At 40.3% G+C, this 27,262-nt stretch overlaps 1 protein-coding gene across 1 annotated transcript in view; it reads left to right on the forward strand.

Annotated features, from left to right (window-relative positions):
- The window catches only part of PKD1L2 (polycystin 1 like 2), a 41,684-nt gene that overhangs the window by 7,992 nt on the left and 6,430 nt on the right, over positions 1-27,262 (forward strand). The window contains 31 exon segments of the mRNA XM_037409437.1: positions 525-929; positions 2,023-2,121; positions 3,197-3,246; positions 4,780-4,897; positions 5,520-5,727; positions 6,446-6,566; positions 6,830-6,971; positions 7,470-7,670; positions 7,876-8,021; positions 8,494-8,703; positions 9,545-9,670; positions 11,025-11,207; positions 12,266-12,390; positions 13,221-13,347; positions 14,515-14,649; positions 15,036-15,261; positions 15,676-15,869; positions 16,296-16,526; positions 16,753-16,854; positions 17,070-17,248; positions 17,585-17,731; positions 18,245-18,444; positions 18,595-18,821; positions 19,355-19,568; positions 20,535-20,748; positions 21,524-21,755; positions 22,169-22,280; positions 23,669-23,809; positions 24,455-24,640; positions 25,482-25,809; positions 26,278-26,438. Of these exon segments, the coding sequence (XP_037265334.1) occupies positions 525-929; positions 2,023-2,121; positions 3,197-3,246; positions 4,780-4,897; positions 5,520-5,727; positions 6,446-6,566; positions 6,830-6,971; positions 7,470-7,670; positions 7,876-8,021; positions 8,494-8,703; positions 9,545-9,670; positions 11,025-11,207; positions 12,266-12,390; positions 13,221-13,347; positions 14,515-14,649; positions 15,036-15,261; positions 15,676-15,869; positions 16,296-16,526; positions 16,753-16,854; positions 17,070-17,248; positions 17,585-17,731; positions 18,245-18,444; positions 18,595-18,821; positions 19,355-19,568; positions 20,535-20,748; positions 21,524-21,755; positions 22,169-22,280; positions 23,669-23,809; positions 24,455-24,640; positions 25,482-25,809; positions 26,278-26,438 (5,490 nt within the window).

The following is a 27,262-nucleotide window of genomic DNA, read 5'->3' on the forward strand; positions in this document are numbered from 1 at the left end:
GCTCTATTGGAGGGGGTCTTTCTCAGAGCTATTACACCAAAACCAAGTATAAACCCTTTTTCCCTCTACACAAAGCTGACAAAGCATGAGCATAACTTTAGTCACACAAATCCACATGAAGCCAGTAAGAATATCTCCATATTTAAAGTTAGGAATCCACAGAAATGCTTCTCGGATTGAGGGTAAAAGGATCCTGTGCTGAGCTGGTCACGTTTGCTGGCGTACATTTCATTTTTTCTTCAAGTTCCTGGAATCTACATATATCCTTAAAAAATAAACTTCAGTAGTGTATGTTTGAATTCTCTTGACTATCCTAACAGTCCCAGCAGAAAACACACGATAGATAGACTACCATAGGGAATCTAAAGGGGCACAAAACCACCTTGAGTGACTTTACTAAAAATGACTGCATTGCTACAGTGTTCTTATGACTCCTTTATACATACCCAAATGCTGCACAGAGCCACTAGATTTGGATGGGCTATTACACAAGCTGTGAGAAATTTTGAACTGTCTTTTTGCAGGCAACGGAGTGACCTACATTATATTAGCAGATAATGTGACACTCACTGAATCCAGTGCAAAGGAAGGAATCGCTCCTCACAATCTGACACTCAACAGTGCCTCTCAGGAGCTGCTGGGCCCAGGGATACATCAGCTGGAAATCCGAGCATCCAGCAACACAACTGCATTGGAGATCTCTGAGCGTATTGCTGTTCACTTCATTGAGCCAGTATCTGGTCTTCAGGCTGCACTAGCTTCTCACACCCTGCACCTGGGGGAGAATTTGGAGGTGAATGTCTCTGTGTCTCATGGTGCCCCAGATCAGCTGAAGTTTGAGGTGACTGGATGTAATGAAACTCACTCTCATAAAGAAGATGGTCCTCATGGGGAACCTCGAACATACATCATCCCCGTGCACTCTGAAGGTACAGCGTGCTGACATCTGTATTTCCAAGACACAGCTGAGTAGAGGAGTTCACATACAGTCACAGCATCCTGGGGTAGGGGACAATTACAGGTGAATTGGGTAGCTTTTCTAACTGCTCAAACTGGGTCTGCAGAACACTATGAGCAGCACAGTCTCATTGACTTGTAAGGGAGCTAAAAAAAATTAACTGGCAAATGAGTGTCCATATGGAGACGGAAAGCAAGGCTCCACCTGATCTTTGCAATAGAAAAGACATAGTGAACCAGGGTTTAATTTTCATGACACAAACTGATTCAAGTACAAATGATCACATTTTCCTGAATCACAAAGTGTTTTCCTACTGTTTGTTCATATGCATAACTTTTCAAGTTTACAATCCTCTGCATTTTACACTGCAGTAATTAATAATCTGAGTTCTCAGTAGAGATGACAAAGAAAAGGAAAGCTTCTCTGTGCATTGGTGTCCAACATGTAGTTTTTGTTGGACTTACTTATGAAAAAGTTTTTTTAGTAATTTTTTCTTTCCATTATTAAGAAATCAAAGCCTTTAAAATGTAGGTTAGGGAGATTGCCCTTAAGAGTTAATTCAGTGGCGGAAGATAAAAAAGTTTCCTCCTTTAATGAACTATACAAATCCCATGCCAAAGCAGGAACACTACAAGCTAATTATGATTTCATTTTATGTTTTAAAATTATTAAATATTACAAGTTTTATTGGGTCTCCCTATACCCATTTGAACATCCCTTCCTTTCAGGCAGAAATTTTCAAACAAGACATCTGCTCTCTCAAGATGCATAAACTCATTTGGCCTCCAGTATTTGCACACCTCTAGTTCCCTGTGTGGTAATACCATAGCCAGCTGACAAAGAACAGCATTGCAAGCGCTAGAATAAAGACAGCTGAGTTATTAAAAAGCTAAGATAAAGGGGAAGACCATTCCTTGAAAAGCCTTTCAGCAGTGGAAAGTCATCAGAAAAAAACAAAGCTCTTAAAGAAATTAATAGGATTTTCTGTATGAATTAGATTTTAGACCTCAAATAAGATGGACTGGTCCCACTGGTATTCTTAACTGGCCATTTGTCTTCTCTAGGTACTTTCCTAGTGAAAGTGGTGGCCATGAATGCCTTCTCAAACATGAGTCTGGATCTTGGGTTCATCACTGTGTTGGCAAACAGTTCTCACAAAAAAGGTAACTGCATTAATCTGCCAGTGCTGGTTTTGACCACATAAGTGTCTTTTTGCAATCACAGCATTTCACACAGTGTTTATGATTTGTATCTAGTAATTGCTTTCATTCCAGCAACTGTGCTGTAAACTTTTGTGAAGGCTTATTCCTGATGAAGGCAGAGTCCCTGGCTTTCAAGTAGTCATAAAATAGTATCATTCTGTATATGTTACACATTGCACATTTGCTATTTGTCCTAGAAATAATTAGTGAAGTTTATGGCTCAGGACATAGCTCTGAAACCAGGAAATAATTGCATCACAGCAGTATCATAAATTGTTGTCAGTAAATGCTTCTAGATGGCTCATCATTACATTTACAAAATCAGATTATACCAGGAATAAAGTGACTTTAGTACTAATCCTATGAAGCCTTTTCCAGTGCTTTCCCTTAATTTTTCTTTGGACATCGATGAAACTCCATCACCTTCCATGAACTAATTTTAATTTCCTGTAATCATAGAATGGTTTGGGTTGGAAGGGATGTTAAAGACCATCTAGCCCCACCCCCTGCCATGGGCAGGGACACCCACCACCAGCCCAGGTTGCTCCCAGCCCTGTCCAGCCTGGCCTGGGACACTGCCAGGGATGGGACACCCACAGCTGCTCCGGGCAACTTTGTTCCACTGTTTTGTCACCTTCACAGTAAAGAATTTCTTCCTACTGTGTAATCTAAATCTGTCCTCTTTACAGCTTAAAGCCACCCTGCCTTGTCCTATCACTACATGCCCTTGTAAAAAGTCCCTCTCCAGCTTTTCTGCAGGCCACCTTTATATACTAGAAGGCTGCTATAAGGTCTCCTTGGAGCCTTCTCCAGGCTAAACAACCCCAGCTCTCTCAGCCCATCTTCATCATGTTTGAAGAATCAGGATCACCTCCTTTGTAGGATGTGACTAGCTTGTTACAATTTCAGTCTGTTACAGCCCTATCTGTCAGACTGTTGGTAGCTAAACCCTGTGTATTTGAGTCATATTCACTGAGCATCTCCGAAAGCTCTACAGGTAGCACTAAAATATTCTGCTTTGTTTTGTATTAAACAGATTCTGCTAAGGAAGAAGGCAGCTCCAAAACAAATACCCAAAAGACAAATGTAAGTATTATTTAAGGAACTTCCTTTAAAATTTAAATGCTTAGAAATGTTTCTTGCCAGTAAAAGTGCTGCATGAGATATTGAAAAGAAGTATTTGTAGCATACTAGATTATGGACTAGATTTTCTGTGACCCATATGGTTTAACATAAAACATACACCAAAAGTCTCTGAGACAAATGTGTTTACAAGCATTCAATCTACGATTCATAAAAGGCCTGCAAGTAACAATTTCACGATTAGAGAAAATTAAGTTTTCACAGTGATTCAGTTTTGGAAGTTGAAATGTGCTTTGATGAATTTTTATTTTATCTACTTGACTCATGCAAAACTCTCTGAGGGGCTATCCTCCAAGCAGAGTTTATTATATTTTTGTATTGTTTCTACATGTTTTCTGCTCCTGTATTGGAATATTTAAGTTACTTTGCAAAGAAGACATTTCCAGTTTACCATAAACTGGGAAACTAATGATACACCAATTGCTAGCAACTGCATAAATTTAAATAATAAAATTGCCAGGTAGAATATTTTATTATCAACTTAGAGGTCTAGTTTTTAACTGTAACACTAGCAGATAGATGTCTGCTATAGGAGACGTGCTGCTTCACAAGAAGGCATCATGCTTTACAGATTGCCTGTGAGAATATATTGCATCAAAGGAATAGAAATTTAATTCAAAACTAAGTTTATCACAGTTTGTTGCACAGTGAGACAAATTCAGCGTGGTGGTTTGACCCTGGCTGAATGCCGGGTACCCACCAAAGCCTGCCTCACCGTGGGCTTCACCAGGGGCTGCCATAGAATCTCTGGGCACCTGGAGCCCCTCCTGCCCTGGCCTGGGGGGCTGCAGAGATGTTGCTCTTACATATCCTCACTCCTCACTCTGTGCTTCTGCTGGCACAGATTATTTTTTTCCCCCCTTCTTAAATACGTATCACAGAGGCACTACCACCGTTGCTGATGGGCTCTGCCCTGGCCAGCAGCAGGCCCATGTCGGAGCGAGCTGGCATTGGCTCCATCGGACATGGGGGAAGCTTCTGGCAGCTTCTCACACAAACCACCTCTGTAGCCCCCCCCCGCCACCAAACCCTTGCCATGCAAACCCACTACATTCAGCTACTGCCTCCTTCTCTTTACCTATAGCCATAATGTATCCACTTCAAATAAAAAAGGCATGTATTAAAAGGTGTACTGGAGGACAAATGATTGTTCAAGGGTTAAAAGTCTTGGTCCAGAAGTGGAAAATTAGTATGAACTAGTTTCCTAAATACCTGCATTAGTTTTGAAAAGGGGAGTTGTGCTCCTAAGCCACTCCCACGTTTGGAAGTATTTTGCCACAAATTTCTCTGTGCCATCCGCTTCTATTCCCATAGCTTCTAGTTCCATGCAACCACTGATCAGGGAGATAGTTTAAACTGAGCTGCACACAGTGACTTGGGGTCTAAAATTTCAGACCTTTTTCATTATAAAGAAGCAAGATACATAGGTGTTTGTACATGCTCCTGTCCTGACTGATACATTTACTTATTATTTAGGATCACAAAAGAAAATACAAAATATATATTAAACCAAGTCGCCACGTGGATCCTTTCACAACTGTTACGCTTGGCTGGTCAGACAACAACAATAATTCCAGTTTTCTCTGGTCCTGTGGTATGTGCATTTCCTCAACTTTTCCCACCAAATTCTATTTGGTGAGCAACAAGCTCACTGTCATGTCAGATCAAGTGGTGAAAATCTGACTAAAGATGGTTTACTCTCTGGCTTTAACGTTTGCCATTCACTGTACATGAAGAATGTCCTTCTACCTTACCCTGGTTTTAACACCAAACTAATTATGGTATACAATATGGCATAGTACTCAGTTTTGTCTTTTCCCAAATGTTTCAATTTTTCAAGATCTACTTGTCCTAAGCCCTCTCACCCTCGCAGCCAAGAACTAATCCCAAGTGACTTACCTAGTTAGGCATTTGAAAGGTACATGTGTCTCAATAAAACAGCAATAATTAGGATTAAATGTGATGCAAAACATTTGTGGCTGAAAACTAGATTGAGATTCAGGACATCTGTGTTCTATCCCCATATTTATCCCTGACCTCATATATTACTTTGAAAAAGCCAATCTCCACTCTGAACTCTGATTACCCACTCTTTAAACTGGGTTCAGGAAACTTGTCAGCTCTGTAAAGTTCTTTGAAATCTACGGCAGGAAATTCCTTTATAAGAGACATGGGATGTTACGAATATCCTAATTATAAAGGAAATGTTTGTGCAGGAGCTTGCTGGCCAGCGTGGAAAGAATGTGTGCAGCAACAGACAATCCTAACCAACCAAAGTGAAGTGCAAATCCCACCTTCCTGCCTTCCTCCTCCAAAGTCAGCAGTGACTGTCAGGGTTACAGTCCGAAACCATGGCAATGAAGAGAGGCAGGATGAGCAATGTCTCTATGTGACTGCAAAACAAGAACTGCAACTGGAAATCAGGTCTGTTTTTAAACCCTAGTATTCACTGGTTGATGTTATTACTGCACACACATAGTCGAAGGCCACAGTTACTAATAATAATTATAATAAAGTGATAACATACTTATAACTGTAAATCTATTTATACCTTACCATCATAGGAATTACAGACAAAATGGGCCTTGCTGCATTTTCCAGTCCACATTTCTGAACATAATCCTTTTATAAACTCAATAATATTCTTCCCAAGGCCATTTAGGGTTTTTGACCCCATTACATCTTTTCAATGTTGGAGATTTCCATACACAAACCTGTACCTTACAAAACTGTAAGATATGTCCGAAACTTCTACTAGACACCAAGATACACATTATCACCTTAAAACACCCGCTCTTCAAAACTCCAGTGCCTCATTAAAGAGCAGTGGCATTTCAATGATCTATTAATATAATAATTTCAGGAGCTTAAATAGAAGCAGGCTTCATTTGACAGCCTGAATCAGTTTTGCAACATAAAAAGTTTGCAGGTTCTGGGCCTCAGTCATGTTGAAAATGGAGATGAAGGTTCCTAAATCTCTTGCTTTAAAATTAAGTATTTCACTGCTTGTGGGTCATGTGTCACCTGTCTCATTTTGCAGGGCTTTGCAGATTTTCGTCAAAAGACAGTAAAACAATCAACATCAAGGACTATGACATCTCGTACAGTTACTACCTGTAGCTACCCTCTTAATTCCTTACAGGTGTGAGGCAAACTGCAAGCCAGTGAATGCTAGTGGTGAAGTTGTTTTGAGTGTCTCTGGACAGAAGGACTCCCAGACCATATATTACAGCTGGTATTTAGATAACACATTCCAAACCAAGGTGAGAGCATCGGATTCATCAGAAAAACAGCACACACAAAAATAAACATCCATCTCGAGGGCAAGCCACGTGGCCTCAGAGTGACACTTTGTCAAATAAACACTTTGAAAATAATAGTGAAGACCAAGACAAAGGGGTGCCTGGTTTGGGAGGGGTTATAATGAAGGGCACCAAACTGCCAACCTGCTCCTGATAAATCACAACAGAAATCAAAGCAAAGAGCCTCTACAGTCATGTTGTCTTTTCTGTCTGATTTTTTCCAGTCTACAGCCCTCCCTCTAGCCTGTGGCCTGACTGGTTTCCGGCAGAACTCTTTGGAATTGCTTCAAAGCAACACATCCATGTTGAAAATGAACAGCTCCTTCTTGCAATCACAGGGAGAAGCTTTTCAGATTAAAGTAACAGGTAGGGGCAAGCAGGGTTTTTCAGACTCCTTGAAGATAGTCTCTGCCATCGTGACATCACACTGATGTTACACACACATAGCCTCACTGACAAATATGAAGTTACATTAGTCCACAAGTTGAGATCTGTTACTTTACATGTGTGTTCTTTAAAATAATTAAGAGCTAAGTTTGTTCTGGGCTGTTGCACAGCAGGAATAATTCAGTTACCTTACTCCAGGCTGTTAATAACTTTGTTAAGGCTCATCTGAAATGAAGTTATGCTAAATGCTTGATCAAATAATACAGCTTTGTTTTATAGCGTGAACACTACCATGTTTTTAATAGTTCTCCTCTTATGGCTTGTTCAATAGCAGGATTTCACTTCTGATTTAGGCCCAGACTGATGTTTCTGGTGCCTGAGCAAACAGCATCATTGTTACGTAGATAAAATTAATGTCTGAAGATCAGTGCTGCCAGGGCAGGATTACTGCTGACGTTCTGCTCTCTCCACTCCCAGCAATGACTCAGTGTAGCTACGGGGAGGAGACATACCTTGTCAGCACCGTGCCTCCACCCGAGATCCCCCGTTGTGCTGTGTCTCCCGAGCAGGGATCCGTGCTCGCCACGTTCGCGGTCTCCTGCAGCACTCCTTGCTTGGCAGATTCATGCCAATCCAGTCACAACAGGCAGCTCACGTACTGCTTCTATGTGAACTCCAGTAAGTCCTGAGGTGAACTGTTTGGCTAACTGCTTCTCAGTGCTTCTAGCAAGCACTGTTACTGCTAAGGCACAACCCGTTCTGCTCCCCAGGGAGACTAAAAAGTCAATCAGGCCTGCACCGGGCAAGCCCAGAGTCCCCTGTTCTTAGAGAATAGGAGGTGTCTGTGTGATGCAGGTAGGTGACCCCCTCTTTCTTGTTTCAGATTCTCTGCTGGACTGTGGCCCGGATCCTGAACTCTTCCCAGTTTATCTTCCACTCGGGGAAGAGGAAAATAATTTCATTTTACATATGACAATTACTGTTAGCAACAACTTTGGTGATACAGTTCAAACTAATGCTTCTGTGAAGGTACACAGTAGAATTACTTTCTTTCAAAAACTCTCAAGATGATACCTAACCCACAATTCACTTTTGGAGCTTCTTCCTGTTTTATATGTATTACTTCCTTCTGAATGTGCCATAATCACAATTTTCCTATCTAAGAGAAACTATTTTCTGTGGACTCAAGGTAGTCAAAAGAATTTTTCACTATCCTTTTTATAAGGCAGAAGTTTAAAAGATGATCTATTTGGACATTGGGAAGCATAAGCTGTATTTAGTTAGTCTGGAGTTCCTCTGTGTAAGCCCCAGAAAACTCCTGCTTCTGCCCTACTGCTCCAGTAAGGAGATCCTTATCTACTAAAAATAAACCAATAAAAACTAGGAACACAAAGTTTTCTGTCCCACTCTGGCTAGGCTGTCAATAAGATGATCGTGGAAGCCGTTCAAAGATAATTATAACAGCGTTGGCAATGTTAAGCATATCTGATTTCTTCATCAGGTTGGACGTGCAGATATGATCGATGGGAACCTGACCCTGCCAGCTATTGTATCCGAGAAAGCAAACACTATCCTAAAAGACGGGAACAGCAGCATGAGTCTCTTCCAGCTGTATAAGTCAGTGACATCTGTCCTTAATCAGGAGACCCAAGAGGAAAGCTTAAACGTATCTTTACAGATGAACATGCGAAAAGAGGTCAGCCAGACACATGTTGTCTTTCAGTACAATGCAATATAATGGAGTCTTCATATTCTTTGACAGCTCCCAAGTAATAAAAAGCTCATATATCACCACCTGGGATCAATGGAGGTTTCAAGTTTCTAGCATCTGTCTCAGTGTTTGGCACAGGTTTCAGCTATTTTTCACTATTTGCCCACATAAATAATTTGTTTTGTCATCCATCAGTAAAATAATTCATTCTCAATTGTTATTACATTACTTTAAACTAATTTGGACAGTGGTTTGAAACTTTAAATTAATCTGATTTTCCACAATTTAAGTATTAATAAAATGGCCTCTCCTGTGGGTAAATACCTAAATTTCCCAAAAAGTACTAGATGGCAGATAATTTTAGTTTGTTCATTTCAGCTACCACCTTAGGTTTCAGTTACAAGCTTTTATTTGTACACTGCTTTGAGTGTCTTGAGTGCCTCCGATGAAAAGATCTAGAGAAATGCAATGTATCCTTCAATTATGATTCATTATTTGAGTAACATCAGTCATACATGGCTCTACTTTCTCTGGAAATGGCATTTATACAGTAATTCACGTACATTAGTACAAATTCTTACAAGTAACTCTCCTTGCAATTAATGGCTGTTAAGTGTATAAATTGTCTCTGCTGGGAGGTAACATAAAAGTCATGATTATACAGTTACTAAGGCAAGTGGCATCTTGTCAGTAGACCTAGTATCAGTTCAAATGATCCCTCTTGTGGAGTCTTACTCTACCACATAATTTACAGCAAACCTGGCTGCCAATATACAGCACTACTTGCACAGTTCTAATTAGCATGTTATTCCTTTGCCTAATTATCCCTTTTCATCCCAAGCTCCGAGGGCTGATGCTGACAACTCTCTCTGTTGTTAACGTAACATCAATGCAGACTGCTCTTAAAATGTCAGAAGTATTGCAAGAAATCACTTACAGGAGTGAAGAGCTGTCTGTCTCGGCACAGGTAAGAAGCAATTTAACAGTATAGACTCTATTGCACCCCACTGACCTTGTAAGAGCTTCAGTGCTTTACAGTTATCTGTTCTTACCCGTTTTTTCACTGTACCAGCATCTGTATTTTGACCAGAAGGGAACACGTTTTGCTGTTTAGAGTAAGAGAAGCTGGAGTCACAGATAATGTTTCAGCAACCTCTACAATCCGGGCTATGACCATATGGCCCGTTACTTTTTATGAAACATTTTAAAGAGAGAAACTTTAACTTTTAGTCAGAGGCATGTTTGGATGCATGTTTTATCTTGTAAAATGCTCTTAGAATCCTGAAGAAAAACTGTCCAGGAGGGTTTTTCTAGAATTGCCCAGATCCATTTGTCCATGATCCATGCACTGTTGCAAAATGCACACAGGCAAGCTGTCAGTGAGGCAGGAACATGTCAGCACCCACAGGAACTGGGCACAAATGTTCAGATTGGCCTCACAAACATATTTCTTGAATCTTATCTGGCAGCATGACATTATTAGTAGATGATGCTATTTATGCATAAGGAGTGAGCACATGGGCGGACAGAACAAACTGTCACTGGAGAAGTTTCCCAAATATGCTGGCAATAAAAAGAGCTGTCCTGATTTCTGATGTATTATACAGTTGCAGCCAGACAATGGCTTGGGACCATTTCAGCAGTATGTGGTTAACTTTGGCAAGACAAGAGCATAGCTCAGATTCAGCACTCACCCTACAGTAAGGCTGCTAAGCATTTTCAGACTGTGGGAATAGATATGTCCACGCTTGCGATGAATTTGCTTGGTTCCCTCACTGTCCTGGGCTAAAAGTTGGCCAGTGCTTTCACAATCACAAAGCAATCACTGGCTGCATTCGGAAACTAAATAAAAATTGTAAAACATTCTCCTTTGGCACTTAGCACAGCACAAGGCCAAAGGTATTATTACTTGCTGGTAATCCAGCAGGGTCTGTGGAAACAAAGACTGAAATGCACATGCACTTGACAATATGCTGGTATTTATTGGACACACGACCCAAAATTATAACTTAATTTACTATATTACTGTACATCTAAACTGTATTCTTGCCCAGTGTTTGACAGAGAAGCTTCCTTTAGATGTTATTCATCTCTTTCATGGATTAAATCTGTAAAGCAGGCTGCATTTTTCAGGTCTGTATATCATCTTTATTGGCATGTGATGTATTATCCCAGCACAAATAATTATAGTAAAAACAGCATTAGCCACAAACAGTCCCATGAGATTTCTCACATTGCAACACTCACTAAATGACACAAGCGTCACTTCTGTCATTTGTAGTCCCAACACATATAAACTTTTCACCTTGTTTTCCATGCAGGTGGAAGCTAGCAACACTCTAAAAGATGTCAGTGCTTCCTTGCTCACTGTAAACACAGAGGACAGCAGAGATGATCAGAAGCTAAAGGACACAGCCAACTATCTATTTAATGCAGTGAGCAATGTTCTTAAAGCTTCTGTAGAAATCAGAGCTGCGAACACTTCAGTGCCAGAGGCAGAACAGGTAATTTTGGTTTGGTCCAGTTTGTAGTGGACTGTGTGTGAACACTTGCTTGCTTTGGAAGGTTTTTAAGAAGCTTTAAAAGTTTTTTTAAATGTTCTGCTGCCGCTCCTGTTTTTAAATTGGCATTGGGTAGGGTTCATTGTGACACCATGATGGACTTGACTATCGAAGGAGACTTCTCCCCAGTTAGACCTGTTAGACTGAACATTCTGCTAATGAAGATGATTGAGGCCTCTTAAGATTTGTTACATTTAAAGCTGAGCAGGACAGAGCCCTAGAGAACACAGTGTATGCCCTCTAATGGATGACAAGCACACAGATTTTTTTTCAGATTTGATCCTATCAGCTCCTTTTTCCTCATAATTCAAGGAAGCCAGAAGTATTCAATATTCATTATTGGCTCTGCTACTTCAAAGCTGGAATCAGCTCTGGTTGCTGCTTACACTTTTTCAGAAAGCCCACTCTGATTTTCTATTCAGAATTATGCAACATGTTTATTTTGTCCCGTCCTTTCCTATTTATATGTGCATTGTCACTGTTGCATTTGTGCGCTTCCTGGGCTGAACATGCTTTAACTTTCTTCACTGCAAGGGAGCAGGGGATGAAATAAATGTAACCTGAGAGAAAAGGTTATGAACTGCTCAAACTCCCCCAGGACAACACACTAATGACACGCAATTAATCCATAATTAGTCTTGCTTTTCCAAGTAACTAAAGTGGGCAGATAAAGGGCATTAATGTACAGAAGTGCATTAATATATTGCATCAAATTGATGGCATGTTTGTAGTGCTTCAAAATTCAATGTGTAGAAATTACAAATAATAGGCTATAAAAGCTGCAAGATATTTGCTGTCTGCAATGTTTTAATGAGAATTACAGAAATTGAATTGATAATTAGAAGAACTTTCTCTGAGATTAAGCAGCACATCAACAAGTTTGCCAGCTTTGTCAGACACTGAAAATTAGAACATCTTCCTAAAAGGAAGTAAAGGCAAATAATGTACAACTAGGTGATTCTGAGGAGCTTTGTTGCAAGTTTCCTCTAATCCTTTTCCAGAGTTCAGTGTCACAGCAGCTCCTAGATACAGTTGAGAACCTACAGAGTGCCCTTCTGTTTGGGAAAGAACCCGATGATGAACCAACAGTCCTTACCACTCCTTCTGCTACAATGTACATACACAGGTAACACTAACCCTGTCCTCCCACTTAGGCTCAGGGTAGTTAACCAAATTTGCCAGAAATACTCATTACATCGTCCTTAAAAGGAACCACCCAACTAAATATCGTAGCATAACGACAACTTCAAGAGTGCAATGAGGCTGTCATTACAAACTGATAGTAAGAATAGCTTGGACTCCAATTAGCTTCAATAATGCCACCTTAGAAATTCTCATGCCGTGTCTTCTTTGGCCAACACAGTGTTTACTACTGTTTCCTGGATGAGGCACTAGTCTCTTACCCTTGAAATTTTGTGGAAAACTCATGTCATGCCAGTTAAGTTTTTTTTTTTTCTTTTCCAAGTTGCCAATAATGACATGTTATATAGAACTGTAACCAGCTTGGCAGAAGCAAATATAATCACAAGGAGCCTGATAAGCATTCTCCATTCCCTATAATCAATCCTAAATTGTTCCCCAAGAGCCTGGTTTTCATCCACATTTAACTGTGCATTCAAATCAAGAGCATGTTCATGCAGAAAGCAGGTAGATCTTTCGTCAAAGTACACTTAGTTGGGTACCACTGCCTATCCAGATACACCAATTCCCCCCCTTTTTTGATGATTCTATGGTAGCGTTATGTGGAGTACTATGTCAGGGACAGATTAATGTACTAAGTATTTACTGACAGAGTTAGGAACAGTTTTGCAACAAAGTTATACTCGTGAAGTGAGAAAGATTTTTCTCTAGATAAGAAGTCCATGCTATTGATGGGGTTTTTTTCTGGTCTGATTTTTTTTTCCCTGCCTATTTCCTTTTATTCTGCTTTGCTTGTGTTCAACCCTAACTGGACAGATTACAAACAGAAACCATGGATGGCACATCCATTAACATCTCCAATTCCAGTTCTGCCAGCTTTACTCTGCCACCTGCTTCCTCTCTCAGTGTTTCAGGAGTTGATGATGAAACAGTGGATATAAGGGCAAGTAAACAGATTTTATCTGACTCAATCTGATATATAACTTACATTCTTGATCTAGTGCTTTTAGAATCTTTTCTCCTTTTACAATGAATACACAAGAAAATGTGTATGCCAGCATCATGCCAAGAAAATAATTTGAAATATTTTTGGTCAAAGAAGCTTCCATTTATTTCAATTGCATAGGGTTGGTTCAGCCAGCTAAGGAGGACTGAATGCTTAAATTCCCCATCCCATCAACCCCTCATGTACGCTCTTGATTCATACTTGCATGTTGGTTAGAGAATGCAATGGAATGAATCAATACCTATAAATCTATTTGCTGTTTGTTTACATGCTCTGAGGAGGATGCAACAGCCCAGAGTCCACATCACTATTAAAATTTACCTGCAGCAGTCCTATCTCATCCCAGCTAGAAATAAATGAGTTTGAGGCACTCAGATGCTGCAGGAGACAAAAGGCTTGCGAATGTCCTGATGATAACACATCCCTCATCTGAATTAGGATGTGGTTTTGCTTTCCTCAAAACACTAGATTGCATATTACTGTTGTGCTTTTTATAATACATTTTCTAAAGGCCTCTCTGGTTGATTTGTCACTCTCAGGAAACCCCTACAATACCTGCAAAAAATGTATTTTTTTTCATTGTGTCTTTTCCAGCTCCCCTATAAAATGTCCAGAGCCCGCCAAAACCAGTGGAAACGCATCCATCATTTTACCTGAGTATTAGGAGAGGTTCCTGAATCCTCTCATTGGACTGACGGCTCTAACATACTCTTCTGTGCATTGCTATCATAATAGAAACAGACTTCTGTTCCTAATTCCAAGAGGGGTGCCACAGCCTAACTTTGGTGGAGTTACTTTGAAAGAGACTTATGCAATTACATTTTGATATCTGGTGTCTAAAAGGCAAAAGGGTTACACAGAATGGAAACAATAAATATTGTTGTACACATACCATATTTCAGAATCAAAATGACTTCCAAGGTCTGTGTTTAACCTACCTTAGAGATAAGGCAGCTTCTTATTTAAATCTGCAAGGAGGCTTCTTTTAAGTCGAGTATTGTTTGGGTCTGAGCTCAAGCTTTCACTATTCAGCAATTTAGAGTGTGAATATAATGAAATATTGCCAATAGCTCGATTGTCTGATTGTCAACGTCTTGCTAATAGATGGTGAGCTTTGCCGTGAATCCCTTTTCCTCCAGTGACACCAATTTTGACATCAGTGGAACAGTGGGAGGTCTAAGTCTTACTGGTCTAGATGGCTTGACCATACCAGTCAGCAATCTCAAAGAGAACATTGAGGTAAACCCACTATTTTCTATCCCTCTCCCTCTTTTCCCATTTTTTCCTTCTTCCGATAATGAACTGTCATTTATGTTATCATCTTCTGTGAGGTGACTGCAAATGGTGGTAGTGTTCATTGCATCATATAATGGGATCGTGGTGCCTGCATTTGTGATGGAGGGATATGTGTGATGTGGTGAATGACATAATAAATATTTGTCTTTTCTTTTCAGAGGTTAGCTAAAAGTATCAAGAAAAATACTTTGAAGCCGGTATTTTTGCTGGACATGCTTTCCCTGTGTTATGAAAAAATATTATCTACCATGTGGCTATATTGTGCTGATAGATAATAGAAGCAAGATGCTTTGCTGTATTTAAAACTATGTCTTTCTGTTTAAAAACAGATAATGTTACCAAGGCTTTCAGCAACTCAGGAAGATAAGATTCTGTTGAATCTGGGCAATTTTAGTACTTTCCAAGTTAATGTTACCTCAGAAAACACATCTATAGTGATCCACCTGGAATCTGAACATGACATTCCACTAATACTCTACTTAGGATACGGTTATCGCCCAAATGAAACTAACTATGATATGAAAACGCATCTGTTCTATAAGAAAACTACTGGAGGTAAGATAACTTGTTAGTGACTCACAAACTTGTGCATTCTGGGCTTGTGTTACCAAAACACTTTCACCACCCGTAGCAAGTGAAGTGCACTCAGTACGGGGAGTTCTCATGCACAACTTCACAGCACACGCATATATTCGCAGAATGAGCTGTGACCGTGAGTTCAGACATCTAACTGGAAAGAAACCTCTCAAACAAGTTTCAATCTGTCATGCTTCGAGGTTCCAAACTCTAGTATACAGTGTTCACTAACAGGAGCAAGGAGCGGGATGCTTTGAACAATGGGTTGCCAAGAATTATTTCATACCTGTTTCTTCAGTTTATTTAATGATACGCAATACAGCTGCATACTTCTGAATTAGCATTTTTATATATATATATATATCTCCTGAAACTAAAATATTTATGTTCAAGGTGAGACAAACACCTGGGTTCTTAGCTCAGAAGAACTCTCTTTTGGAGAGGGAAGCTACTATTTCATGGTTTTACAAGACATGGGAATGGATTCCACAGTCTATGACAGGCTAACTATAGCTGTCACTTGCTTTGCATCCCGCTGTGTATTTTGGGATGAGCACCAGGGGAGCTGGAACAGCTATGGATGCCATGTAAGTAGAGTGAAACAAAACTTTGTATTATATACTTCAAAGCCAGCCCTTATAACTGCCATCTTGTAGTAAAATGATAGCACTGAACTCACACCATAAAACAAGATCATTCTGAGATGTTTTAATAAATTGAAGATTAGTCATAACAGACTAAGCTTCAAATGACATTTCCATTTCAGTTGCTTGGGATGGGCTTTTATGTAAGAAGAAATGGAAACATTCTGACAAGGCTGTATTATATAATAATGCCTGATTCTGGCTAGATATTAGAATGAATATTCCTTATTGGACCTTGAACAGTTCTTTTCTGTATAGCAGTTCTCCACAAGAATTTAGCAATCTCAGCACAGTCTTTTCATTTGCTTGGTAAGTTACCTAATACTTCGAAGCCAAATGTTTTTTCAGGAAATTTTTTCTGGTTTTCAGGTAGGACCAAAAACAAATCCTAGAAGCACACACTGCCTCTGTAACCACCTGACCTTCTTTGGGAGCTCCTTCTTTGTCATACCCAATGCCATAGATGTTAGCAAAACTACAGAGCTATTTCTTACATTTGTGGACAACCCTGTGGTGGTGACAACTGTAGGATGCATCTTTCTGATATACGTGCTTGTAGTTATTTGGGCTCGAAGGAAAGATATCCAGGATGATGCCAAAGTAAGTCTTCAGCTAATAAAGACTGAATGTATTTTAGGCTAATTCCCACTTTGCCTAGCCTGTTTTAATAGGAGTTCTTCAAGCAATCCTACTCCTTTCCCTGTAACTCTCTGTTTACTGATAAGTATATGCACTGTTCACAAGATGAAAAAGTCCTATCCATGGCTTTAAGGAATCCATACTTACAGAACAGCTCACGCGCTGCTTGTGTTGTGTCACTTTGCAGGTGAAAATCACAGTACTGGAAGACAATGACCCCTTTGCTCAGTATCGTTACCTTGTGACAGTTTTTACAGGACACCGCCGTGGGGCAGGCACAACCTCCAAGGTATCGATGGCACTGAGTGGTAAGACAATTTATGCACTCATTTAGGGAACTGGATGAATAACGGAGCACCTGAAGCTATTAAACAGAACAGCTCAAATGCAACGTCTAAGCCAGAAAGTCCTTAGATTTGATGAAAGCAGGAAGAGTATGCTAGAGGAACAATCATACATAGGATCGAGGTGTACAAGTCTTCTTTTTGCCATCTTATTCTCCAGGTGACTCTCACCCTCTATGGACTGGAAGGAGAGAGTGAGCCACACCATCTGACTGATCCTGATACATCAGTCTTCGAACGTGGAGGAGTGGATGTTTTTCTGCTCTGCACCTTCTTCCCTCTTGGGGAACTGCAGAGTATTAGATTGTGGCACGATAATTCAGGGGACAGTCCATCCTGGTAAGTGGAGATCTGGAGATCACGGGAAGCAAAGAACCACAAATATTATATTATAATGATAGCAGCTTTTCTAATATTTGAAAAATATCCTTTCTAAAGTGCTAGAAAGGAAAGGAGCGTTAATGTCTCATTTTTGCAGATCAATAGATCAAATCATAACCTACCCTGCAGGACCAGGAGTGCTTCCCATATCCTGTGCCCAGTGCAGGATGGGAAGTACTCTCTGCCTTAAAGTTTAGAAGAAGCCAAAGGCCAGAGTTTGACCTCCATAGTCAAATCAGGTTCTGAACTTCACACCACTCACATGTAATTGTGCCCTGTATGTTTCTCCAACAGGTATGTGAATCGAGTACTGGTCCATGATCTGGCATGGGATCATAAATGGTCCTTCCTCTGTAACTCATGGCTAGCCATTGATATTGGAGAGTGTGTCCTAGATAAAGTGTTCCCAGTAGCTACAGAACAGGACATGAAGCAGTTCAGGTACCTTCTATTTTATGGAATTTTTTACTCTTGATAGCAATCAGTCTGGAAAAGCAAGTACGCAAAACAGATCAAATCCCTAAACAAAAATGAAAACAAGGGAGGTCTTTCCATTGCCCTCACAGGGTTCTGAATAAGGAAAAGAGGAAGGATGGTTATGAAGTCTGATCATTACCCTAACAGTAATACCACACTGGAAATACTGGTGTTAAAGAAGAATAGCCTGACAAGACCTACAGAAACCCAAGTATTTTCTCTCATGTGTAACTCCCCTGACAATTTATATAGACACTGCTCATGGTTAGGTTTCCCTCCACGGTGTGGCCAGAAGGAAAGGACATAAGTAACTATGACCATTCCATGCAAATCAAGCCACGATACTTGGTATGTTCTCATAGTTACTACTTCTTCTGATAGGCCCTAGAAGTGTGAACAGGCCAGGACCCTGAACTCAGCTTTATTTATCCCTCTCCTTTTTAAGTATCCATTTGATTTCCCTCTCCTCCTTCCCAGCAATCTGTTTTTCATGAAGACCTCCAAAGGTTTCCAGGATGGGCACATCTGGTACTCGGTTTTCAGCCGCTCCCCACGCAGCTCCTTCACACGAGTCCAGCGTGTGTCATGTTGCTTCTCACTGCTTCTCTGCACCATGCTGACCAGCATCATGTTCTGGGGAGTGCCAAAGGATCCAGCCGAGCAGAAAATGGACTTGGGTAACCATCCTCACCATTGCTTGGGCAGGGAAATAGAGAGACAGCAGAATCTAGAAGCAGGACAGTTGAACAAATGGGCCTTTAGACAAAAAAGAGATCTGATGATTCCTGGGGTTATTTTTACTCCTCCCCTCTGTTTGATCTTGACAGGTAAGATCGAGTTTACGTGGCAGGAAGTGATGATTGGCTTTGAGAGCTCACTCCTCATGTTCCCCATCAACCTGCTCATTGTGCAGATCTTCAGGAACATACGATCCCGGCCAGCCACGCAGGGGAGAGAGAAGAAGCTGGGAAAGAATGGTCGAGTGTCCCCCAGCCTACCTCCCACCCCACAGGTCACCCAGGCTGTCTCACTCACTCCAGAGGCTGTGATAAAGGCAAGTCCCCGTGGCTACTTCCCAGTAGTACTGGCATGCACTGCCCTCTGCTGCCATGCACTGCCCGGCACCCCTGATTTCACAGCAGAAATCCCTGTCAGATACCCTTCAGCTTGTCTGAAGCCAAAAGCTAATTTGCACTGGTGGCAAGCACTCACCCACCCACATGGAATCCTCGACTTCATTAAGATCTGCCAATGTACATCCCAGCCTTTGCACAATTACGTGCAACCAAAATCACTGTGGCCAGTGACTAAAGCAAGGTTAAAGCAAACATTAAGGAAGACAGTGAAGATAAAAGGTCTCATAGATCCTGTCTTTCTCAGCTTAGGTCCTCAGGCAGGTAAACTGTATTTTCGAATCCTGTCTCGTTGAAATCTGCCTGTCACATCCAGCACTGTAGGATGTGCTATTCTTATTCATTCTGGAGATTTTAACAATTGGTGCAGCTCCCAGCCAGTGGTGCCTTCACATCACATCAGCTTAAGTCACTGCAGCCAGAGACACTGCTGTATTGCTGCTGTCTTTTCTAGGACATAAGAAGAATTGCCAACTCACTCTTTAAAGCCCTGCAGACTCCACCTCTCACTTCAGTATCAGATCTTGGAAAATCAGCTAACATCAACACATTTTTGGCATTGATCGAGGACATCGTCTGCCAGCAAAACACAGCTGGGCAAGAGTTTTATGATGACAGCAAGAAGGATGACCCTATAATTGTCACATTAGGTGCTATGGATATACAAGGTAAACAGCACAATGTGACATGCCTACTGAAACCTTTGTAGTGAAAATGATGGTAATGCTGGATGTGATAACCCAAGCTCTTCTTCCATTCTGACTCAAAGGCAATTACAGAATCACAGAATAGTTGAGGTCAGAATGGATCTCTGAAGATTGTCTAGTCTACCACCCTGCTTACAGCAGGGTCACCTGGAGATATTGAATATCTCCAATATTCAATAGAGATGATGGAGTCTCCACAAATCCTCTGAGCAAGCCATTCCAGTGTCCAACAGCTCTCACAACACAGAAGTTTTTCCTAATGTTTAGACAGAATTCCCGTGTTTTAATTTGTGCCCCTTGTCTGTTGTCCTTTCACTGTGCACCACTGAGCACCCAACTGAATAAAGACACTATGAAGTCTCTACTTCGTATGCTGTAGAACGAAATGTTCGCTACCAGCCTGGCTTGGGAGCAGGATCAGTATCTCATAGCATAAAGACCCACAAATATCAGTTGTTTCACAGTCTTTTTGCCCTGTCCTTTTTTTCTTCTTGGCCTTGTGCCTTGTTCCTTTCAGTCTGACTCTTAACTTAGGCAATCATTTATTTTCAATTAAACAAGACCGTTTGAGTAAACAATCCCATTGATTTCATTAAGACTCACATTTGGCTTTTCAAATGAGTCTACCAAGTGACTAATTGCACAGGTAAACTATGAACAAATTAACACTTGATCTTATCTGACTTCTCTTTTAAGGTTTTAGGACCTCTGTTTAAGTAAGTTGCCTTCTGGCAACAATTCCAGCCCATTCCAACAGAAGAGCATTAAGCTCTAGTACTAAAGCTGTTTTTACATGTCCCTTCAAAAGTTACTCTACACTTTCATAATCTTGAGCTCCAGTTCTGCTACCCTTTGTACTGAACAATATTTTAATCTAGGAATAGCTATGCTGATTTTCTTTGAAAATTAATAATTATTTGCCTGCAGAAAAAACAAGGAGCCCAACTCCAGAGAAGGGAATGAGTGAGCGACTGAAATACAGTGATTACAATCGCTGCTTGTACATTCAACTCCAGCATGTAGAGAAAGAGCTGGAACTACTGGGACCCCATAAATTTCAGATGCCGCAGAGTTACACACAAGCTATTCATCAGGTTCAGCACATGAAGAACCTCCTGGAGAACCGGATCTGCTCATCAGCGTCCATCAGTAAGAGGTAACCTAGTTCTCATCTCGATCTAAGTAAATTCAGGTTGTGAATTCAAAACTGGTCAGGATGACGAAGCCAAATTACTGCTTAATATGTGCTAGATAACCATTATTATAGTTGTAGAAACACGTTTTACTATTATACTATTGTAGGAGCAACAAAGAAATCTCAATGCACTGTGAACCACACACAAAAGCAATTATGACCAATCATCGCCCGTTGGCATTTTTGCCTCCAAGATTGAATATTACAATACAATGCCACACCAAAGGGCTGAGATAATCACTGAGCTCCAAAGTATCAGAAGTCTCTTAAAATGTATGGATAAAGAGAAATTAATAAGCAGACAAAAATATTTCAGTGAAATATGATAATTAAGTTGGAAGTATTGAAAAAAATAGCACTAATTATATCTCTGGCCTTTATGGTGATCACAGGAGATGTATCCAGCAATTAAAATGCACTCACAGTTTTATTTGTCAATATTTCTACCAGAGGTTCAATTATGTATGACTAAGGAGTAAATAAGCCCATCATATTTGCTTTTATTTCAGCTGATCTCTGCACTCTTACTCATATTTTTGCTTACTGTACTTTTTGCTATCCATATATTCTACGTAACTGCATTAGTTCAAAGAACTTGGAATATTTTGATTGACATTTTAAATCATAAGATGTTGCTGTCCCTGCTTAACCCAAAGACTGTGATTTTGACTTTTCTGTTCCACTGCAGAGTGATTTTTTTCTCTTCTGATTGACTCCCAAGGTGGTCCCTTACTCCAAGCTTCTCCGGTGATGGCAAGAAAAGCTCTTCTTCCAAAGGGCTGCCCTGGTGGTTTGTGTTCATTGCCTGGTTCCTGGTTGCAGCCACCAGCAGCGTATCTGGGTTCTTTACCATGCTCTATGGGCTGCATTACGGCAAGGATAACTCCATCAAGTGGCTGATCTCCATGGCCATCTCCTTCTTGGAAAGTCTTTTCATCACACAGCCCTTAAAGGTGAGATCCTCAGCCAACATGAACTCATTTTACTATCATTTCAGGAAGACAATGTAATGTGTTCTAAAGAACCACAGGATTTAATATGTAAAATGAGAAGTCTCGGCCATAAAAACAAGAGCTAGTAGGTGGTTTACAGAGTTCTGTTGTCTTTTGCTGACCTTAACTTCATTAGTTTCATCTCCCTTGTTTTGCTAGGGTTTAATAGATGATGAGGTTGTCATGTGGCAAAATCAGTTTAGCTGGCTGGACTGTGCACTGTTCTCTTGTTTATGAGCTTCAGCTGCATGAGTTCAACAAAGCCAAAGCACAGCTGTTCTCCTGCAGTGCCTGGATCCAAAGGGATCCCGGTCAAAACCAGACTTCTTTATATGAAATGGGCATATGGTGAGTCTATAGCTAATTCTTTGCAGGTGCTGGGATTTGCTGCTTTTTTTGCCCTGGTTTTGAAGAAGGTAGAACATGAGGATGAAGAAGACACAGCTATCGATGGGCCTTTATCTGCACCAGGTAACTACCTGTGAAGTGAGAGATTATTAAAGTAAGTGAAGTGTTCTCCAAGCTTTTGGAGTGCTTTATGCACAAATGTGTGACTCAGCTCAACTGAGAACTTCACTGGTTATCTTTATATACCTGAATCCTAGCTGACAAGGTTAGCAGAAATCACTACATCCACAGGTGTTGTGACTATGTGTCTATCTATTAGCATTCCCATGATCAAGATGGAAGTGGAAACAAACCTAAATAACTAATTTTATGCCAGTTAGAGAACACGTGAAGATGACTATATGTTTAGGTTGGATAAATCTGGCAGAACACTTAATGGAAAAGACCACAAGGTCAAAAAGATGTAGAAGAAGTAGTTCTGCATCCAAACACTAATACTTCCTTGTTTATCTTTTTACTGCTGCAAATAGATATACATGCACAATCTCCCCTAGCCCTGTTGCAAGATTGCCCCTGGAGGGGCAGTTACTGGAGGACCTATTTGCTGCCAGGATACTGGTATTTGACCCCTTCCTTCTCTCCATCCCTGGCTTGGCTACATCAGGAAAAATGATGTATTCTCCTATATTGATTCATACTAGATCAAGAATACAAGTGCATAGTCAATTACTTCTCAGTCCATCATCATTCAAGAAACATCTGGAAAAGAGTATGTGGCAAACTGATTGAAGCCATTATAATAGCAATTAATGAATCAGTGCTATTAGTATGCAGTAACCATGCTTAAATATTTTTATATCTCATGTCAGACATAAGAAAAATGAGATAGAAAAGGAGGCCTGTTTTAGCTCTGTGTAGCCATCTCGGTATTCATGGCATGGCTTGCAACAAAACCTGTAACCTAGTAAAAACAAACACAGGACCCAACACAAAATGCACTCCTGAGATGGGTAGATCTTTATCTGACAAACATTCGTAATACTCTCAAGGAAATTTCCCACCTCCTTTAAAATCTTACATGAAAGTTCTCAGTTTATATACTTTTCCACAACCACAATTACCTGTATTGCTCCCATAAGCCTGGATTAGATCAGATTGGCTTCTGCAATCACAATTATGCCTAAAAAAAGCTGACACTAGCAGACAGGAGTCCTAAGGCACAGCAAAGAATCCTGATCTGTAACTTCCTCCCTGATTAGCCTCAGGCCCTGAATACATCACCTCCTGAGATGCTCAGCCTAAAGAGACACACTTGGATTACACCTGGTCCTAAACCTAATACACTGTGTTTGTGAGCTTCCTTCCTCCCCACTGTTTGCTTTACTAATACTGATTAGATCTCATCCCCTGTCTTTCTAAAGGGAAAGCATTAAATAGAAATGTTTCCTTATAATGTCCAAAGAAACAAAAAGCAGGTCATAGACAATCTGTTAACTAATTCCAGGGCTCACTGCTCTCACTCACAGGTGATCCAAATCCTCTCTTTGGAGCCCGACGGGACAGTAGAAGCAATATTTACCGGCCACCTCCTGCAGCTGATGTGGAGAAAATGAAAGTCAGTTGCATCAAGGAGCAGAAAGCATTTGCCCTCATCAGAGAAATCCTAGGTATTATCCATATGTACATTATCTTGTTTTATTCAGTAGTATTCCCAAGTATTTTTACATCAGTGCAAATATTGTCATATCTTTAGCTTTCTGCCAGCCATGTGTGTGTAGAGACAGGCTGTTCAGTGGCAGTTGGAGCCAAAAGGGGGTGGCAATGTTAACTGGAGGTAAAAGTGTGGCTGAGGCTTGATTTTATGGTAAAGAAACACATAACATGCATGAGAGGTTAAAGAAAAGTTAGAGTACAAGAAGGAGGTCAACAGTTAAATAAATTGAAATCAAAAGAGCAGATGGATGATGCTTTATACCCCAGTTTTATTTCCTCTAAAAACAATGGAAAGAATTACCTCAACTCCCCTTGGAGCAAAGTTAAACCACTCATTTTATTTAGAGCTGTCATTACTATTCGTGTTCAGCCAGCTTTCCCGCTTATTTTCTCAACCACTTACTCCAAATGTGATATGCTTAAACTGCAGCGCAGTGAAGTAGCCTGTGTAAATTCATTAGCAGTGGTCAGTCGGAGCCTAGCAAAACATGTCCTTAACCTAATAAGTGATGACAACAGTAATCATTCGTGCAATCTATTTTGAACCGCAGTGTGAATTCTGAGCTCACATGTGCTGTTTCTTCTTGGTTTCTTTCTAGCCTATCTGGGGTTTTTATGGATGCTGTTACTAGTGGCCTATGGGCAGAGAGATCCCAATTCCTACTACTTAAACAAACACATTGAGAACAGCTTTACAGATGGATTTCATGATGTCTACAGTTATCGGGATTTTTTCACATGGGCAAACACTACCTTAGTCAAAAATCTTTATGGATCATATAAAGGTACAGAGTCACACTGTTTCATTTCAGCTTGTCAGATTCTGAAACATTATCTTTTATATGTATCTCTAACTTGCACATGCATATTTGAGTGGAGAAAGTGACTGTGAGTATATAAGGCTAGTATGGATTGTTATAATATGAATGCTAGTGGATAACAAAAACCCCACAGCCTGACCTCAAGTTTAATGTGCTCTGATATTTTCCTTATATTTAATATAATCAAAAGTTCTGCACTATAATGTTACATTTTTCACATTTTACATTACTCATTCCAGATATTCAGATCTATACCTCAATTTTACACGTTCAAAAGAACGGCAGATAGGTGGCACTATAAAGCTTTTCCATGGGACTGCTCAGTTTGCATTATGACTTAGGTCAATGCGAAGGCTAATTATGCAACGTCACCGTGTTTCTATCTAGCCATATCCACTAATAAATATTTTCCAACTCACATTTAAGAGTAAATACTGAAATACATTAGCAGAGTTGTTTATTGCACGTGACAGACTCTGACCAACTGTGGCCAAATGAACAATGCATACAGCTACATTGCCGTGTGACTTGAAGCAAGTCACTTTTCTCCTCCAGGCCTCAGTTTCCTTCTGTATAAAATACAGGTAGGTAGTGATAGTGAACTTTGTTATCTATAGATGTTATCTAAGAACTCAGCTCAAATCAACACAGGGGCTTAACTTTCATGACTATTTTGTTACAGTGTTTTTGAGAAAAGAATCTATAGCAAAATATTAATGCATCAGTGAATCATAAATGAAATTAATAAATACTATTAGTAGTTCTGTCATATGGCCAGTGCTGCTCTTTTGCATCTCCTGTTTAGGATTCATTACAGATGGCAATTCCAAGCTGGTGGGTAGTCCTCGAATTCGCCAAGTAAGAGTGAAAGGAGACACCTGCCCTATTTCTCCCAGACTCCAGCATGTAATTCAGGAATGCCATGCTCCATATTCCCTACAAACAGAAGATACGTCAGTTTATGGGGAACACTGGAATACTTCAGTCTTTGACAACTCCTCTGACTTGAGCTCAGCATGGCAGTACCAGAGTCAGTCCAAACTGAGAGGGCAGCCCAGCTGGGGCAAACTTGCCATCTACAGGGGAGGGGGATACGTGATTCACCTGGGAACTGATCCTATGAACGCCTCCAGGTACCACTTATATCTTGTGAATTATCAGTGTATTTGCTGTGGTATCAGTGATGCTCTTCCCTCTACCCTATTTAAGATTCATTTCAGATTGCACCCCAAGTTTTCCTGCTGTGCATTGTGCCGAATATTGTAGATACTACTGTAGTGCCATCACTGTAGTTTATGTTCCTTTCATCTTGCTCCATGCTAGGTAACAACCAGCATCCAACATTAGAACCTTTTTCTCCTAACCCACATAAGGTTTAAGATCAGACACCTGAGGCATCTGCCCAATATCTGGCACCTGCTTCTCCAGAGGAGCCAAAAAGAAAATTACCACCTCAACTAACAGTACAGATATCCCCTGTACTCAGACTTGACAGACCAGATGTCCTCTTGAACATCTCACCTCTGATTTACTCTTTCTCTGTGATAATATCCAAACACTCCCATCCTTTGTGTGATACTGTCTCTTTCCAGTATGAGTAGAATCATTGGCTATACATTTTTTTGGCAGAATTCTCCAGTACCTTTTCACAACATCTGGCTAGACACCTTCACAAGAGCAGTGTTTGTTGAGTTTACAGTCTACAATGCCAACGTGAACCTGTTCTGCATTATAAGCCTGATGTTTGAAACCAATGCTTTAGGTACGAACCTTTTTTAAGTTACTAATTTCTGAAGACAGCAAGCAATGCACCTACACAGGGTAGATTTATATGCTGCCAATGTTAACCTAGTTCTTTATTCAGTAAACAGAAGTGTTTTATTAAATCAAATCATGAGGAGAATCAATGCAAAAATTTATAAAATGTAGCATCACAGCATAAAAGACCATAACGGAATATCTTATGTTGTTGATGCTGTGGTCATCTGCTGATGAAGAAAACAGGATACTGAAACTTCATCTACAGAACTGACACTACAGGAACAAGAAAAATGATGTTTCCTAATCATTTCAGCGAATCCATACAATTTTAAGACAAAATGTACAAATAATAGTCTGTCTTTTTTGTTCCAGAAGCCTTCTAATATATAGCTGTGTAATCACATAATACATAATCTGGATACAACAAAGAAAAGAGTGAAACTAAACTCTGGTTTGAAGGCCACAGAAAAACATTTAATCTGAGTAGCAGCCTCCCTCGGGTCTGCCCCAGTACTGGAAAACACCCAAACCAGACCACAAAACTGAGCTCATTTTCTGTTTAGAATGAGATTCAGATTTACATCTCCAGGTCGTCCTGCTTCATTTCTGCATTTGTAGCCCAATCCAAACTCAGCCCTCCTGGGACTAGTGTCACACTATCATACAAGAGACCACTAGCACTCTAAAAGCTATTGGCTGTCTGAAATTCCTATTTGAGGAAAATTTCAAAGAACACTTACAACGCTAGTCACATAATTGAGTCTAAATCTTAGTTTGATCGTTAGATACAGTCTCACATTGATGTGAATGTGAATACTCAAGTCT

Source organism: Falco rusticolus, chromosome 15 (genome assembly GCF_015220075.1).
Source record: "Falco rusticolus isolate bFalRus1 chromosome 15, bFalRus1.pri, whole genome shotgun sequence".
NCBI classification, from domain to species: domain Eukaryota; kingdom Metazoa; phylum Chordata; class Aves; order Falconiformes; family Falconidae; genus Falco; species Falco rusticolus.